Here is a 13,984-nt window from a genome sequence, read left to right on the forward strand (position 1 = left end):
GAAAATATTCAAAACAAACAAACACAATAGCAATTCTACTCCAATTATATTGTTTGCAAACCAGCTAGTGTTCATAGAGTACTAGGTTTGGCAAATCCAAGCACTTCAGCCCTGTCTTTTAGTATTGCCTATTTGCACACACGTTTCTTGTAGCTGTTGTGCTATTTAGGTAAGCGTCTAAGTGAGCGGTTTCAGGGACACCTCAAGCAGTTCTACCCACTCTTGATAAAAGCATACACTATCTCCCTGAAAATATTTCAGTGCAAAGTCTGTGTATTGGGAAGACATCTTTGTCCAGTGGCCAAATGCTCATTGATTTCAATGGAGCTGAGATTTCAGTTTATGCTTCTATGCCAAATCATACATGAATCTCAAACCTTACGCTTGAAAGAAAAGTAGCTAAATACTGAGTGTAGAAAAGAGAAAGACAACGGAGGAGGAATTCGTCTGTTGCACTTCTAGGTAAGTGGAGACAACATTTGTGTGAGGTTTCAGTTCTCCCATGCAACAGGACAAGAGGCAATGGGCAAAAACTGAACCACAGGAAGTTCCGCCTGAACGTGAGGAGGAATTTCTTCACTGTGACAGTGACAGAGCACTGGACCAGGTTGCCCAAAGAGGTTGTGGAGTCTCCTTCTCTGGAGATGTTCAAAGCCCACCAGGATGCAACCCTGTCTAACATGCTGTAGGTGACCCTGCTTGAGCAGGGTGGTTGGACCAGATTAATCTCCAGAGCTCGCTTCCAACCTTACCACTTCTATGATTCTATGAAAGTGAACTTGCTGGCTTAGTAGCACCTTAGGCACTTCTTAATTCTTTTTCCCTGTGATTTGAGCTGTTAGGATTTGGCCAGAAGGATAATTTATAGAGAGAAACCAAAATCATCAAGCCCACTTGTGGCTTGTCAGTCAATTTTCCTTGACTGCTGAGAATGGTCATGGAAACACTAACTGTCGAAACTCCTAGTCTTAAATACGTATTCTGTAGTGGATTGACTTTGTAGTCAACTCTCTGTTCCCTGAGACAATGAGGGCTGCGAGAACCTCCTTAAGCAAAAAAAAAAGCCTGTATAATGGATGCTATGAGACATATATATAGGGAGAGATAATACAGCCATTCTCGATTGAGCAAGGTTTCCAGATGTGATTCCAGCTCCAGCTCCTCTGAGCTCAAGTGGGATCCTGCAGTGTAATTTCAGCATCCTTCCACTTCCCTTCTAGTGGAAGGGAACTTCCACTAGAAGTTCACAACATGACTCTTCTGTGTGAGCCAGCTGAGCTGATGAACTCAGCTAAGCCTCTAGGACCTGGAGGAAATATTCACACTTTGTCATACCTAGTGTTCCCAGCTACTGAAGTGTGATTCTTCCTAGAAACATAAAGGTATAGCTCTGGCTCCTGCTAGCATACTTCTGCAGGAAGGGCAAAGCAGCATGGGGCTTGCTGGGAACAGAGTACATCTCCTGTGCCTTTGAGAACTTCAGTTGTGGTTATTAGGCCTTCCTGACGCTCACATCTTTGCAGTGATTGCACAGATAGACTCACGGACATTGGAAGCAAGGTGTATGCGTCCAGAATGAGCCATATAATCTTATGCTAGACCCCACAGTAGAGTGTCTACCGTAACAAGAGAGACATGGCTATGTGTTAATCAAAAGACCCAATTGTAGCCACAGCAGAGCCTGTGGCACAGCAGGCTTGAAGTGCTGCCCCCAGGTAATTAAAATTACACATTGTTGTTTACCTGGCAATTGCCATTGCCTGTGACTGCAAAGATCTGAGTAAGCTGCTGCAGTGTCCAAAGACAATCACATTACCAGCTGTGAGAAAGTTTGGTCATCATTTTTACATAAACTGGAAATATAAGTTGCCTAAAGCATATGGCATATTGTATGTACTATGTTATATTTTATGTTCTCTATTTGAATAGGGAGCTTGTAATTACCTGCTGATGGGTTGGGACAGTGGTTGAGATAAGACAATGTATTGGTTTCGTATTAAGTTTCTCTCACGCAGGCTCCGGACTATTTGTGCTTTCTGGAGGTTGTGCCAATCAGCTGAACAAAGCAAGGCTCTTCTGCCCCCCCAAACTTCTGAGATGGTTTTAGTTAAATACACTGCTATTACTTTCAGTGAAACTAGAAGGTCACAGATTCAAAGGTGACTGTGCAGCCATAGAGCACCAAAGAGTTAAACTCCCTTCAGATTCCCAAACATGGAAGCTACAGCCTGCTTAGATACATAGCAATAACTGCATTTTTATCCTTTTAAGAAAAATACATAGAAAACGGAGGGCAAACATCTGTGGTATTAGAAATACTAAGCAAAGCCTTTTTTAAAAATATAGTACCCCATGTTCGCATTCCTTCTAGCTGGAAGGAGCTTTCTTTAGAGCTGATACCTATTTGACAAGCTGACATTTGTCGCCGGTATTGAAAAAGTCAAGGAATCAAGGTGGGCTGGAGCTGCTGCTGCTGAGGTTTGACTTTGTCTCCTTGTCAACAAAAGCCAAAGCAGACACAGGCCAAAGGAACACCATGTCTGATAAGAACAGCAGAGATAGCAGACATATCAGAAGCAATAGGTTAGCATTAACCAGGTAGTATTAACCCAGTGGAGAGCACAGTGATCCGCCAAAGGCATCTCTGGTCTACAGATCTGCGCAGTGATGCATTGTGCCGTGGACATATGTCCTAATGCTGTGCAAGAGATGTTAGAACTGGAAATTTTCTGTTTGTGGGAATTCCATCTTTGAAAATGTTTCTGTGTTTGAATTTGGAGCAAGTCAAGGCTGCAACACATTCTCATGGAATCCACCTACCTATACATCTTGCCACCTCCTGTGTGCCAGACAGTGTAGGGGGCCCTCCAGTGACTGGTACCACTTCCTCTGAATGAGTCCAGGAAGATCTGTCATGTCTATTCACGATGTCTGTTGCCCAGAGATCCAAGATATAACTGTAGATTGCCCATTCTTTAGGATTTCCCACAGTGAACAAGATATGACTCTTCAAATAATGGTTGCGGTTAGTGCTGCTGTCTGCTAAAAAATAAACTGAGCACCTTTGTTGGGACTACTTGCCTCTGTTTTATGCTGCTGAGGGGTTGTTTATGATATGATACTGTGGCTGGGATCTGGTTTTGTTGCTGTTCCATTGTTGGACTTTATTTGGGCACTCTGCCCATTTATGGTTAATTAAGTTTTGAATTCAGGCTCAAAAGTGCTTTCAGGCATACTTTAGGTACTGAAAATAAAAGAGATGTTGTTATCATCAGGGTGCTTGAATGTAATCTCAAATGTAATCAGGAGTAAATTGATTAAAGCAGTATGTGTATGCAAGCCCTTGTAAGGTAGATATTTAAGCAACTCATATGGAGTATTTCAAGACTCAGTTTCTAGAATTTGGTGGCTTTCTCCTCACATATTTTAGCATTAACTTAGTTCTTATGACCTACACAACTAGCTTAGGATGGGATCTAATGGTTGTGTGTTTTTTTTTGGAGTGGGCAAAACCTGTATAAAATCCTTATTTCTTGTTAGTCCGACCTCTGCCAGGATTAAACTTTCCTTTCTGCAATATTCCTTGCACTTCAGAAGGTCACGTTAGAAAAATTCCCTAGGACGCCTTGTTGGTTCTGACACCTTGTATTATTTCTCTTGTCTTATTCTTTGGTCTTTGTGAAGCTAGTGGGACTTCATCCCTATGAAGAGGAGATTTGAATTCTGATAGAAGACAGATTGAAAGATGACCACAGATATAGGTCCCAAATAATTGTCTGAAGCTATTTGTAGATATAGTCACACAAGTACAGTCAAAAACCCCTCCTGATATTCACAAACCCAAATGTAATGATTTGACCTTGAGATGGCGAATCAGAATCATGAAATTCAAATAATGAGGTATCAAAATGAAACTTGGGCCTGCATAAGATGGATGAGATGATCTGGGCTGAAAGAAGGCAGAGCTGTTTATGTGGCTTGGAGACTGGGCCAAGTTCAATGTTTGAGCCCTGACAAAAGCTGCGTTGGTTGCATTTGAGCAGCATTAACTGCATGGTAAAGGCTGAGAAAGTGGGGAAATTGGAACTGGACCTCCTTAATATCTAGCTGAGACTGTTTGCCAGGGATTGTATGCTGTTTTAATACATGTGAAGCTAGTGATTGGACTTCCCCAGTGTGTTTGAAAAGGTACCAGGCTGGGAGGAGATAAAACGACCTCAAACATTCAGAGCGCTAAGGAAAGGAGGAACTTTTAAAATCTTCACATCTGCTTGCACTATGCTTAGGATTTTCTGAGCTTTGACTCTGTAGTTTGGCTGGGGAAAAGATAGGTAATACATTGGTGTTAAAGCTAGAAATGACCCAAAATTTAAAACATTGTCTTTGACATATTCCAGTTGTAGTGCTAAGTGTACTGTTTTGTTCTCTCGAGGTACTTTAGTTTACTGGGGGGAAGGCTGAAAGATGATTCATTCATAGTTTACAAGTGCCTAAAAAGGGAAGAGGTTTCTAATTGCTACATGGGACTCAGGGAAAGACAGAGATCTGCTGGCAGAAAGCCAAAGTTGAGGACAATCAGGCTAGAAATAAGGGCTGCAGTTTAAGCAATAAGGATAAAAAAAATCAGTGGAAGGACTTTGACTGGTGTGTGGCAGACTTTTCGTTAATTAAGTGACTCTAAATGAGGATTTCAGTATCTTCCTAAAGATGAAGAAATTATAAAGAGACAGTCTCCAGCCATGAGCAAGACTTCCAGAAGTCCAATAGCACAAAGTTGACCTTCCATGCTGGTAGCACTGCTTCTATTTTGAATGGAGCAAGCAGCTGTGCATAGCTCTGGAAGCACTTGGTTGGTTGCATCTTGACAACTCTTCTTCCTCTTTCCATGCTGATGTGTAGCTGTCTAAGCACAAGCCACACTGCTGCACTGAGGCACACATAGATGTGCTGAGACTCACACAGCTGGGAACTCAGCTGCATGTCTGTGCATGTAGTACTTTTTGCAGACACAATTCAAAATATTTCTGGACTGGATTCACCTTTAACTGGCTTTTCTGATTCAGAGGAGAATTACAGTCCATTAAGTGTGGCTTGCAAGCTGAATATATTCTTTAGCTTCTTTTCCTTACTGCAGTAAGGCAGCTGAAGATAGGCAATTTGGGAAGGAAACATGTTCTCCTCCCTTTTTCCAGGTGAGAGTGGTCTTGCTGGAGGGGTGTGATGCAGGCCCCTGCCCCATTTAATTCTTACAGCAGTGTCAGCTCTGTCTCTGCCAAGCCTGCTGTAAGTCACTCTGGGCCTACCTATTTATTAATATGATATGAGTATCACTGATGGCTGAGAACACACCAAGGTGGTAGACAAGTCTGCATAGGGTTGGATGAAATATGGTTCACAGAGGTGGCAGGAGTACTGGGGAAGAGAGATATTGGGGAGGTTTCTTGCTCATCTTTGGCCCTGTCCTTCAGTGATCTCAAGGTCTCTGGGCTTTGGACAGCTCTTTCCAGCATTTTCTATGGAGAGGGACAGAGTTGGCGGATCTTTCTCGCAGACCGTGCTGTCTGCTTCATACTGCTGCAGACCACAAGCCTAGAAATAATATGAAGCAGATACACTAATGCCAAGTTGGAGACCTTCCTGGTATTTAACGGATATGTATACTGTTGAAATGGTACAGAATGACCTTAGCATACAATAGACGTCAACCCACACACATTCACAAAGAATAAATATTTGACAAAGTCTATTTTTCTATTCCCCCAAATGACCACTATAAAAGCAAGGTCCTGTTTACCTTCCAGGCTCTCCATGCATATTGTTCTGAGAAGAGATGAGCTCTCTTCTCCATTCATTGCCTTCCCACTCTTTTAGGTGACACATTGCCAAGCAAGGAACAGGAATATTGGCTTTGCTAAACTTAGAGCACCTTGGATTTTCACAAACCTCCTAACATTTAGGAAAAAAAATGAAGACAATTTTGTTCTGGAATGTGACAAGGCACAGTGACCTGAGAAACAGTACAATCCTTCAGTGCACAGCCTGAAGTGATTCTCTGTAGGTGTCTAATTTTTGTGCTGTCCATGCCCTATTATCACATGTCCACTGGCACAGGTTTCAGTGAGTCTGCAGCAGGCATGGATGTGCAGAAATTACAATAGGGAAAAATATTTGAGGTGATTTGTTCTCCCTTAGTGTATTAAGTATATTTCTTTTGCACTTCTGAATCTTGTTGGCATCTGTGCCTTGATGCCAATGTAGCTATGTAGAATCATAGAATTGGTAAGGTTGGAAAAGACCTCTGGAGATCATCTAGTCCAACCACCCTGCTCAAGCAGGGTCACCTACAGCATGTTAGACAGGGTTGCATCCAGGAGGGCTTTGAACATCTCCAGAGAAGGAGACTCCACAACCTCTTTGGGCAACCTGGTCCAGTGCTCTGTCACTGTCACAGTGAAGAAATTCCTCCTTACGTTCAGGCGGAACTTCCTGTGGTTCAGTTTTTGCCCATTATCTCTTGTCCTGTCACATGAGACAACTGAAAAGAGTTTGTCCCCATCCCCTTGACATCCTCCCTTCAGGTACTTATACACTTTGATAAGATCCCCCCTCAGTCTTCCCCAGGCTGAACAGGCCCAGCTCTTGCAGCCGTTCCTCATGGGGCAGGTGCTCCAGTCCTCTGATCATCCTCATAGCCCTATGCTGGAGTCTCTCCAGTAGTTCCATGTCTCTCGTGTACGGGGGAACCCAAAACTGGATGCAGGCCTCAAGACGAGGCCTCTCCAGGGCTGAGTAGAGGGGCAGGATCACCTCCCTCGACCTGCTGGCAACACTCTTCCTAATGCATCCAAGGAGACCATTGGCCTTCCTGGCCAAGGGGGCACATAGCTGGCTCATGGTCAACTTGTCATCCACCAGCACTTCTAGGTCCTTCTCTGCAGGGCTGCTCTCCAGAAGGTGAGCCCCCAGCTTGTACTGGTGCCTACAGTTATTTTTCCCTAGGTGCAGGACTTTGCACTTGCCCTTGTTGCACCTCAAGAGGTTCCTCTCCGCCCAACTCTCCAGTCTGTCCACATCTCTCTGAATGGCAGCAGAGTCCTCTGGTGTATCAGCTATTCTTCCCATCTTGGTATCATCAGCAAACTTGCTGAGGAGGCACTCTGTCCCCTCATCCAGGTCATTGATGAAGAAGTTGAACAGTATGGGACCAAGTACTGAGCTCTGGGGGGACGCTGCTAGCCACAGACCTCCCACTGAACTCCACACCACTGATGACAACCCTCTGAGCTCTGCCTTTCAACGAGTTCTCAATCCACCTCACTGTCCATTCGTCTAACCCACACTTCCTGAGCTTATCTGGGAGGATGTTACGGGAGACAGTGTCAAAAGCCTTGCTGAAGTCAAGGTACACAATGTCCACTGCTCTCCCCTCATCTAACCAGCCTGTCATTCCATTGTAGAAGGCTATCAGATTGGTTAAGCAGGATTTCCCCTTGGTGAATTCCTTCTGGCTACTCCTGATCACCTTCTTTTCCTCCATATGCCTAGAGATGACATCCAGAATGAGCTGTTGCATCCCTTTTCCAGGGATGGAGGTGAGGCTGACTGGCCTATAGTTGCCTGGGTGCTCCTTCTTGCCCTTTTTGAAGACTGGAGTGACACTGGCTTTCTTCCAGTCCTCAGGCACCTCTCCAGTTCTCCAGGACCATTCAAAGGTGATGGAGAGCGGCCTGTCAACAACATCTGCCAGCTCCCTCAGTACCCGTGGGTGCATCCCATCTGGGCCCATGGATTTGTGGATGTCAAACTTGCCCAGAAGATCTCTAATCCTATCCTCCTCAACCAAAGGAAAGTCTTCCCTTCTCTGGATTTTCTCCCTCACGTCCAGGCTGTAGCCTTGGATTCTTGAGGGCTGCCCTTAGCAGTGAAGACTGAAGCAAAGAAGGCATTCAGTAATTCTGCCTTCTCTGTAGCTTTTGTCAGCAGGCTCCAGCCCCATTCAGTAGTAGCTAGTAGTGTAGCTTAGAGCCAGATGAAGATCAGGGGTGCTGAGGACCAGATCTGCCATGTTACCCTCTCAGGCACTGCTGAGCACGTCTCATCTCCTGATCACATAAGGCTCTAAGTTTGCCGTTTGCTAATTACTATTACCCTGAACTGTTTCATTTCTGTCCGTGTTTACATTTTTTTGATTAAGAACAATTTAGCTTTTGATCCCCTCACACATAAAACAAAGGAATACGAGAGTTTTTAGAATTTCCTGCCAAGTGAGCATTTGCCTGATGATTGCTATGCTTTTTTTTATTTCTTTTGTGTAAGATCACCTTCAGTGAAAACAGTCTTTAAATAAAACCAACCTACAATTATTTAGCTTGGCAAGAAGAATGAGAGGAGAAATACAAAGGTCTATAAAATAGTGATTGCGCTAATGAAACTCATGCCATTTCTCCTCCTTTTATTGCTGTCCATATCACAAGATCAGAATACACAAAGCAATTAAAAGACAACCAGTGCGTATTAGGCAGAGAAAATACTTTATCTGTAACACATTTTAGACAAGTGGAAATCATTATAACCAATATTCTTTAAGGAAAACCTGGAACTTACTATTTTCTTTTTTTTTTCTTTTCTTTTTCATTTCTTTTTCTTTTTCTTTTTTTTTAAGGTCAGATCTGATCATTAAAAGGGGAACTGGAAGAATGCAGATCTGTCAGTTGAACAAAAAATTGCAAGCCTGATCTTTGCATGTCAGATATATTAGAAAGCCTGGCAGGGATTGATAAGCAGTCTTGCTCACTTCTGCTTGATGTTCCAGGTGCATGGTAAAACCATCTCTCTGAAACAAACAGGAAAGGTCATCTCCCATGTTTCAGACTAGAAGGACTGATGATCTGACAGTCGTTGGTGTTCCTAAGACCTAAAGGGAAAGGGCTTTAAAGAGCTTTATTCTTTCACATTTCTAACTGTGACCCAAAGAATTGCTGTCCCTCCTTCCTCATCCTTACACATGTAGGTTTTCATTTCATTTAACCCCTCTGGGTGGCTGCCACTTTGCTGCTCACACTGCCACACTGATGACCTTCTGTCTTAGCAGCTTTTCCTCCCTCAGGATGTTTCAGTCCTCTCAGCAGCGTGAGTGCCTGGCTCGTATAGGCACACAGAGGAGCATCCACAGCGCGTAGAGCTGGAAGGAGAGAGAACAACTTCCCATGGCCTGTCTATTCTCTCTCTGTAGCAAAATGCTCTGGCTGTGATTGGTGGGGGCTGTGGGATTGGCAGCATGTCCATCAGCAGTGAAAGAGGTAAAGGAGATGCTGATAATCATAGGCAGCAATGCCAGGATGGATAAAAAATTAATCTCCAGAGAGCCTGAGCTCCAGCAGTTCTAGTTCCAGCCTAGCTTGAGAGCTCAAGAGAGCAGAGCAAAACCCTGCTTTAGCAGGAGATGCACAGGGCCTGCCTGCACAAGGAGAGCTGCTGAGCAGCCGAGTCTGGCAATGTGCTGCAGATAAAAGAGCAAGCCAGACCCTGGGGCCTCCCTCCTTTCCCTGCTCAGATGTTTCTGACTCTGTGCTCCTTCTCTGCCTATGCTGGTAAGACCTGGGGTAGCTGAGCAGACCTACTCTCACTGTTGCCCAGCATTTGCTTAGCTGTAGGGACAGCCCACAAGTTTTTCAAGGGAGGGGACTCAGTGGGCTCACAATGCCAGTATACAGCCTCTGAAAGAGGCAGGTTTCACATTGTCTCATTTCTCTCTTTGTAGCTGTCCCTCCCAAACTGAAGAAACTGAAGAGCCCAAATGTTCACGTTGGTGAAAAGATTTCACTGAAATGTGAGGCAACTGCTGGCAACCCTCAGCCCTCCTACAAATGGTTTAAAGATGGCAAGGAGCTGAAGAAGAGTAAAGACATCCGGATCAAATATGGGAATGGAAAGTAAGTATGCTACATAGAGAGCATGGATAACTGGTAATTAATGCTGAATGCCTGGGTCCTGGGGGTCATGGCCCACAAAGTTCCTGTGTTGCCAGAGGTGGTGCTTAACTTTCTGAGTCACTGCTAAATTCTTCTGAAATGCTTTCTTGAAGTCACAGGTCAAAAGCAGGCTGTTTAGTGTACTCATGAGACAGAGAGATCCAAGCACTGCTTCTCCAGAGCTGCCAAACCCAGTTTCCCATACAGTGGGTAGACAGAGGGGTGCAAGGAGGGCCCAGGACAGACATCAAGTTTGTAGGCTATGACTCTCCTCATTTAACAGATATCATTATATCTGCATCCTGAAGAGCCACTTCAGTCTCTATGCTTTAGAGACAACATCTCCACCTTTAGTGAAATAGTTTACTTTAGAAAAATGGTTGAGAAAGTTAGTTGTATCAATAAACTGTTGTCCATTTGGGAAGCTTGATGACTAGACTGCCATAGCTGGAAGCAGCAACTTATCTGAGATGGCAAGTAAATGAAAGTACTCAAAGGCAAATATTTTCCTTAACAGTTTCTTCATGTATAATGCTGCAAAATCGAATAACTACTTAGGGAGTGGGATATAGCTGCAGAGATCTTACCAGAGACAGGAAGCAGACAAGAGAGAGTCTCACTGAAAATTGATTTAAATTGATATCTTTCAAGACCAAATACTTACATATGTTATATTCTAAAATTATTACACAGTTGTGACTATGCTTAAATTCATATATCTTCACCTAGCCAATTACAAAAACAGCTTGCAACTGTCTGTTCCCTTGGCAATCTTAAAACTAATTCTTTGCTAACATATGTTATGGCTGAATGTGTGAAAAAAAGCTCATCTCTTCTTGTTACGGAGAATGGAGTTGGTTTTCATTTCAATGCCACCCTCAAAATAGTTATCCTCCTTTGTAATAAGTGCAGAAGGATTAGTGGCAGTTTTGCCACAAGACAGAGAGGTTATTGGTAAGAAGTTTAGGCTAAAAACATCAGGAGAGCCATGATGACTGAACTGTAGGTAGTGGATGCTATCTGCTCGGGAAAGGCTGTCTAGGCTCACAGACAACAGAGAGAGGGCAGAAATGTCTCTACCTCTTTGCTTTGTTCTCCAAAGTATCTCTGTGGCCCTTGTTAATGTCATGACCCTAGTCTAACTTGATTCTGCTTTGCCAATGAGCAATTGAAGCAAGGATGCCCTGAAGGAGGTATCTGTATCACCTGCTGCAGCCTGGTATGGAAAACCTGCAGAACCATCCTGTGCAGATGCTGCATTGCTGCAGGGAGGTAGCATGTGGGTCTCCAAGTTTGCTATCACTAGGGTCTCTGCAAGATGCCTTACAGTGTAGTCTCTTTTGGATCCCGAAAGCAATCAACTATGACTCAAGCACCTGGGAAACCTCCCTGGGGAGTGATCCTGCCTCTTGCCTGCAACTCTTGTAGCATTGCTGTGCTATGCTGCTTGAGCTCACAGTCTCTTCCTTGCTTCTAGGGCACCTCCTGTCCAATATTAAGCTGTAACAGTATGGCATCCCACCCACAGCGTGGCTGGGTTAGAGAGGGGACACAAAATCCCTGGAGCAGGGACACAAACATATGGAAGAAGGTTGGTTCTCTTTCCTCAGAACATTGCTGTCAGGTCATAATTTTGCATTTACTAGTTTCCACGGCAACATGTTGGCTCACAGCCCACTAGTGACAGGCCAAAAACATGTTGTGTGCTAGAAGTGCTTCCTGCTGGCAAAATAAGCCCAAGGATAAACATTTTAAAGAATGCTGAGGACCTATCTCCTCCCTTATCTGAGGCCATCTTAGCAACAAAGGCACTAGCCCCAAAGTGTCCCCTGTTGATCTGCCCTCCCTAGAATTGCTTTCCATCACTGCCTCTTCTCTCTACTTCTGTTAAATCATACTATTAAACAGGCAGGTTGCCTGTGCAGAGCAGAGGCCTGGTCACTGAACCTGGGCTCAAGCAGCTGTCCAGCTAGTCCTTTGCCCTGAGATGATAAGCTTTTGCCCATTGTTGAGCAGCTCATAGTGCAGGACCACTTCTCTAGCCAAATCTGGATGAGTAATGGTCCTTAAGCACCCAGTCTGGATTCTTAGCTTTAGGCTGTCCACAGAGTTTGCTAGGTCTCACTACTTGAAAATACTTTGAGGGCAGAGTGCTTACTGAGATCTGAACTGCCTCCTTCTGGACTTGGCTGCAAGCAAAAAGACAGATTAAAAATTGCTCTGTGCTAATGCAAGCTGAGGGCCAAGGGAGCAACTTTGCGTATCTCTGTTAAGCAGCTAGCAGGACTGTTACTGGAGGAAATCCAGCAAGTTAGGAGAGGACCCCAGCAAATGAGAGGCATCCTAAACTATCAAGCTTGGGAAGAGGGTCTTACTAGATGATGATTAATTCAAGAGTAACAGGGTTTATGTACCTGGCTTCACTTAGAGATAACATTGATCTCCAGTAATCCTCTGTTCTGAATAAATGAAGTTTCCAAAGGGCTGGAACTGAGGCTGGATATTGGCAATGGACTTTGACTGGGAAAGCACATCCAGGAAAAAGCATCACAGGCTCTACAGCACCTGCTTAGGTCCACAAGATTATTTATTTAAAAGTTTGATCCAAAGACCTGTTAGAGTTGCCTGCTTGTGCCAGGCAGAATGAGCCCTGCTAGGATGTAGAGGTGTTGTCCACAGTGTTTCCCTTGACCTGTCAGTCCTCAACAAAGCGGGCACAGGTCTGAATCCAACTCTGTTTGCAGTCCTGAAGTTGTTAGGCAAAATACAGAGGACTAGGATAAAGGACAAGAAGCATGCAGCTGAAATCTGTGACTCTAGTGCTCTGTGCCTCAGTTCCTTTCCTGTAAAATGGAGACTGCCTATATATTTTAAAAAACACTTGAAAACTATGGCTAAAATGGGCAAATGAAGTCCCTTTTTGTCCTGATATGATCAATACTTTTGTCTGATCCCATCGGACTTCCTAGAATTGGAGGTCTCTTTGAAAATAAGGGAAGTGTATGTTGTAAGGAGGAGAGGATCAGTTAAGTCCGTATCAGCTCTTCAGGTTTTCCATCAATCGTATTTTCTCTTTTTTCAAACTTACCTGCACAACTTCCCATGCAAGGCAAGGCAGTCATTTTTTTCAATTACTATTTGCTGGAGGGAGGGGAAAATTTCTGATTCCTCCTTTCTGAACTGCACGTTCCCTTTGTAATTAGGAACAGGCTGGGGCAAGCCTGGCTTGCACAGAAAGGAAACTTCTCTTTAAGAGGGAAAAAATTATTGGCTGGAGTTTTATCTCCAGCTCAATTTAAATAAAACACTGTTGTTGGAGACCTAGAGAAATTATCCAGAAAGAAATATACACAAGAGTGAAAGCACAGTAAAATGAGCAACTTTTCCTCTCAGCTGCCAGAGAGATACTGTTTTCTGCTGAGTGCAGCTGAGATCTGATCTGGGCTGGTGGGTCCCAAGAAGTGCTGAATTTTGAGTCTCTGACTGATGGAAAGATTCAGGGAGTTTCTGTTTGCCAAAGTGTAGGGAACCTACCCTGCCATAGGTTTTTACTTGTTCAATGCTCAGCCCTTAGACATGTGGATTGTCAACTGAAGTCAGAGAGGGTCCAAGGGACTGGTGGTCTTCTAGCTTTGGCTTTCTTTACAGCCACTTCTCTTGGAATGTTTTTTAACCAAGGGAGATCACTGAAATGATGAAGTAGGCATATCATTAGATTGAAAAGGGTTGGCAGTTCAGTTTGGGACAGGCTGACCATATAATCTCCCTTGGGAGTACTGCCCTACTTTCAGTATCACCAGGAATCCCTATTGTTAGCCTGTAAGAGAAGCCAACGGATGACCTCCTCTCCTGTTTCTGTACAGTAGTCCCTCAGGCAATGCCAGTTGGGGTAGATTCATTGCTGGGTCTTCCATGCAGAGCTCCCTGCACTAGATTATTCCCCACCCACAAAGAATGGGACTGTGGTCTTCCTTGTACAGCTCACTGCTTCGGAATGAAGACAAAAAATAATA

General features: G+C 44.1%; 1 protein-coding gene across 1 annotated transcript in view; it reads left to right on the plus strand.

The window, feature by feature from the left end:
- NRG2 (neuregulin 2) overlaps positions 1-13,984 on the plus strand; it is a 172,181-nt gene that overhangs the window by 97,583 nt on the left and 60,614 nt on the right. Inside the window, exon 2 of the mRNA XM_062587389.1 lies at positions 9,761-9,932. Within this exon, the coding sequence (XP_062443373.1) occupies positions 9,761-9,932 (172 nt within the window). The remainder of the gene's footprint in view (positions 1-9,760; positions 9,933-13,984) is intronic.

Source organism: Rhea pennata, chromosome 14 (genome assembly GCF_028389875.1).
Source record: "Rhea pennata isolate bPtePen1 chromosome 14, bPtePen1.pri, whole genome shotgun sequence".
NCBI classification, from domain to species: domain Eukaryota; kingdom Metazoa; phylum Chordata; class Aves; order Rheiformes; family Rheidae; genus Rhea; species Rhea pennata.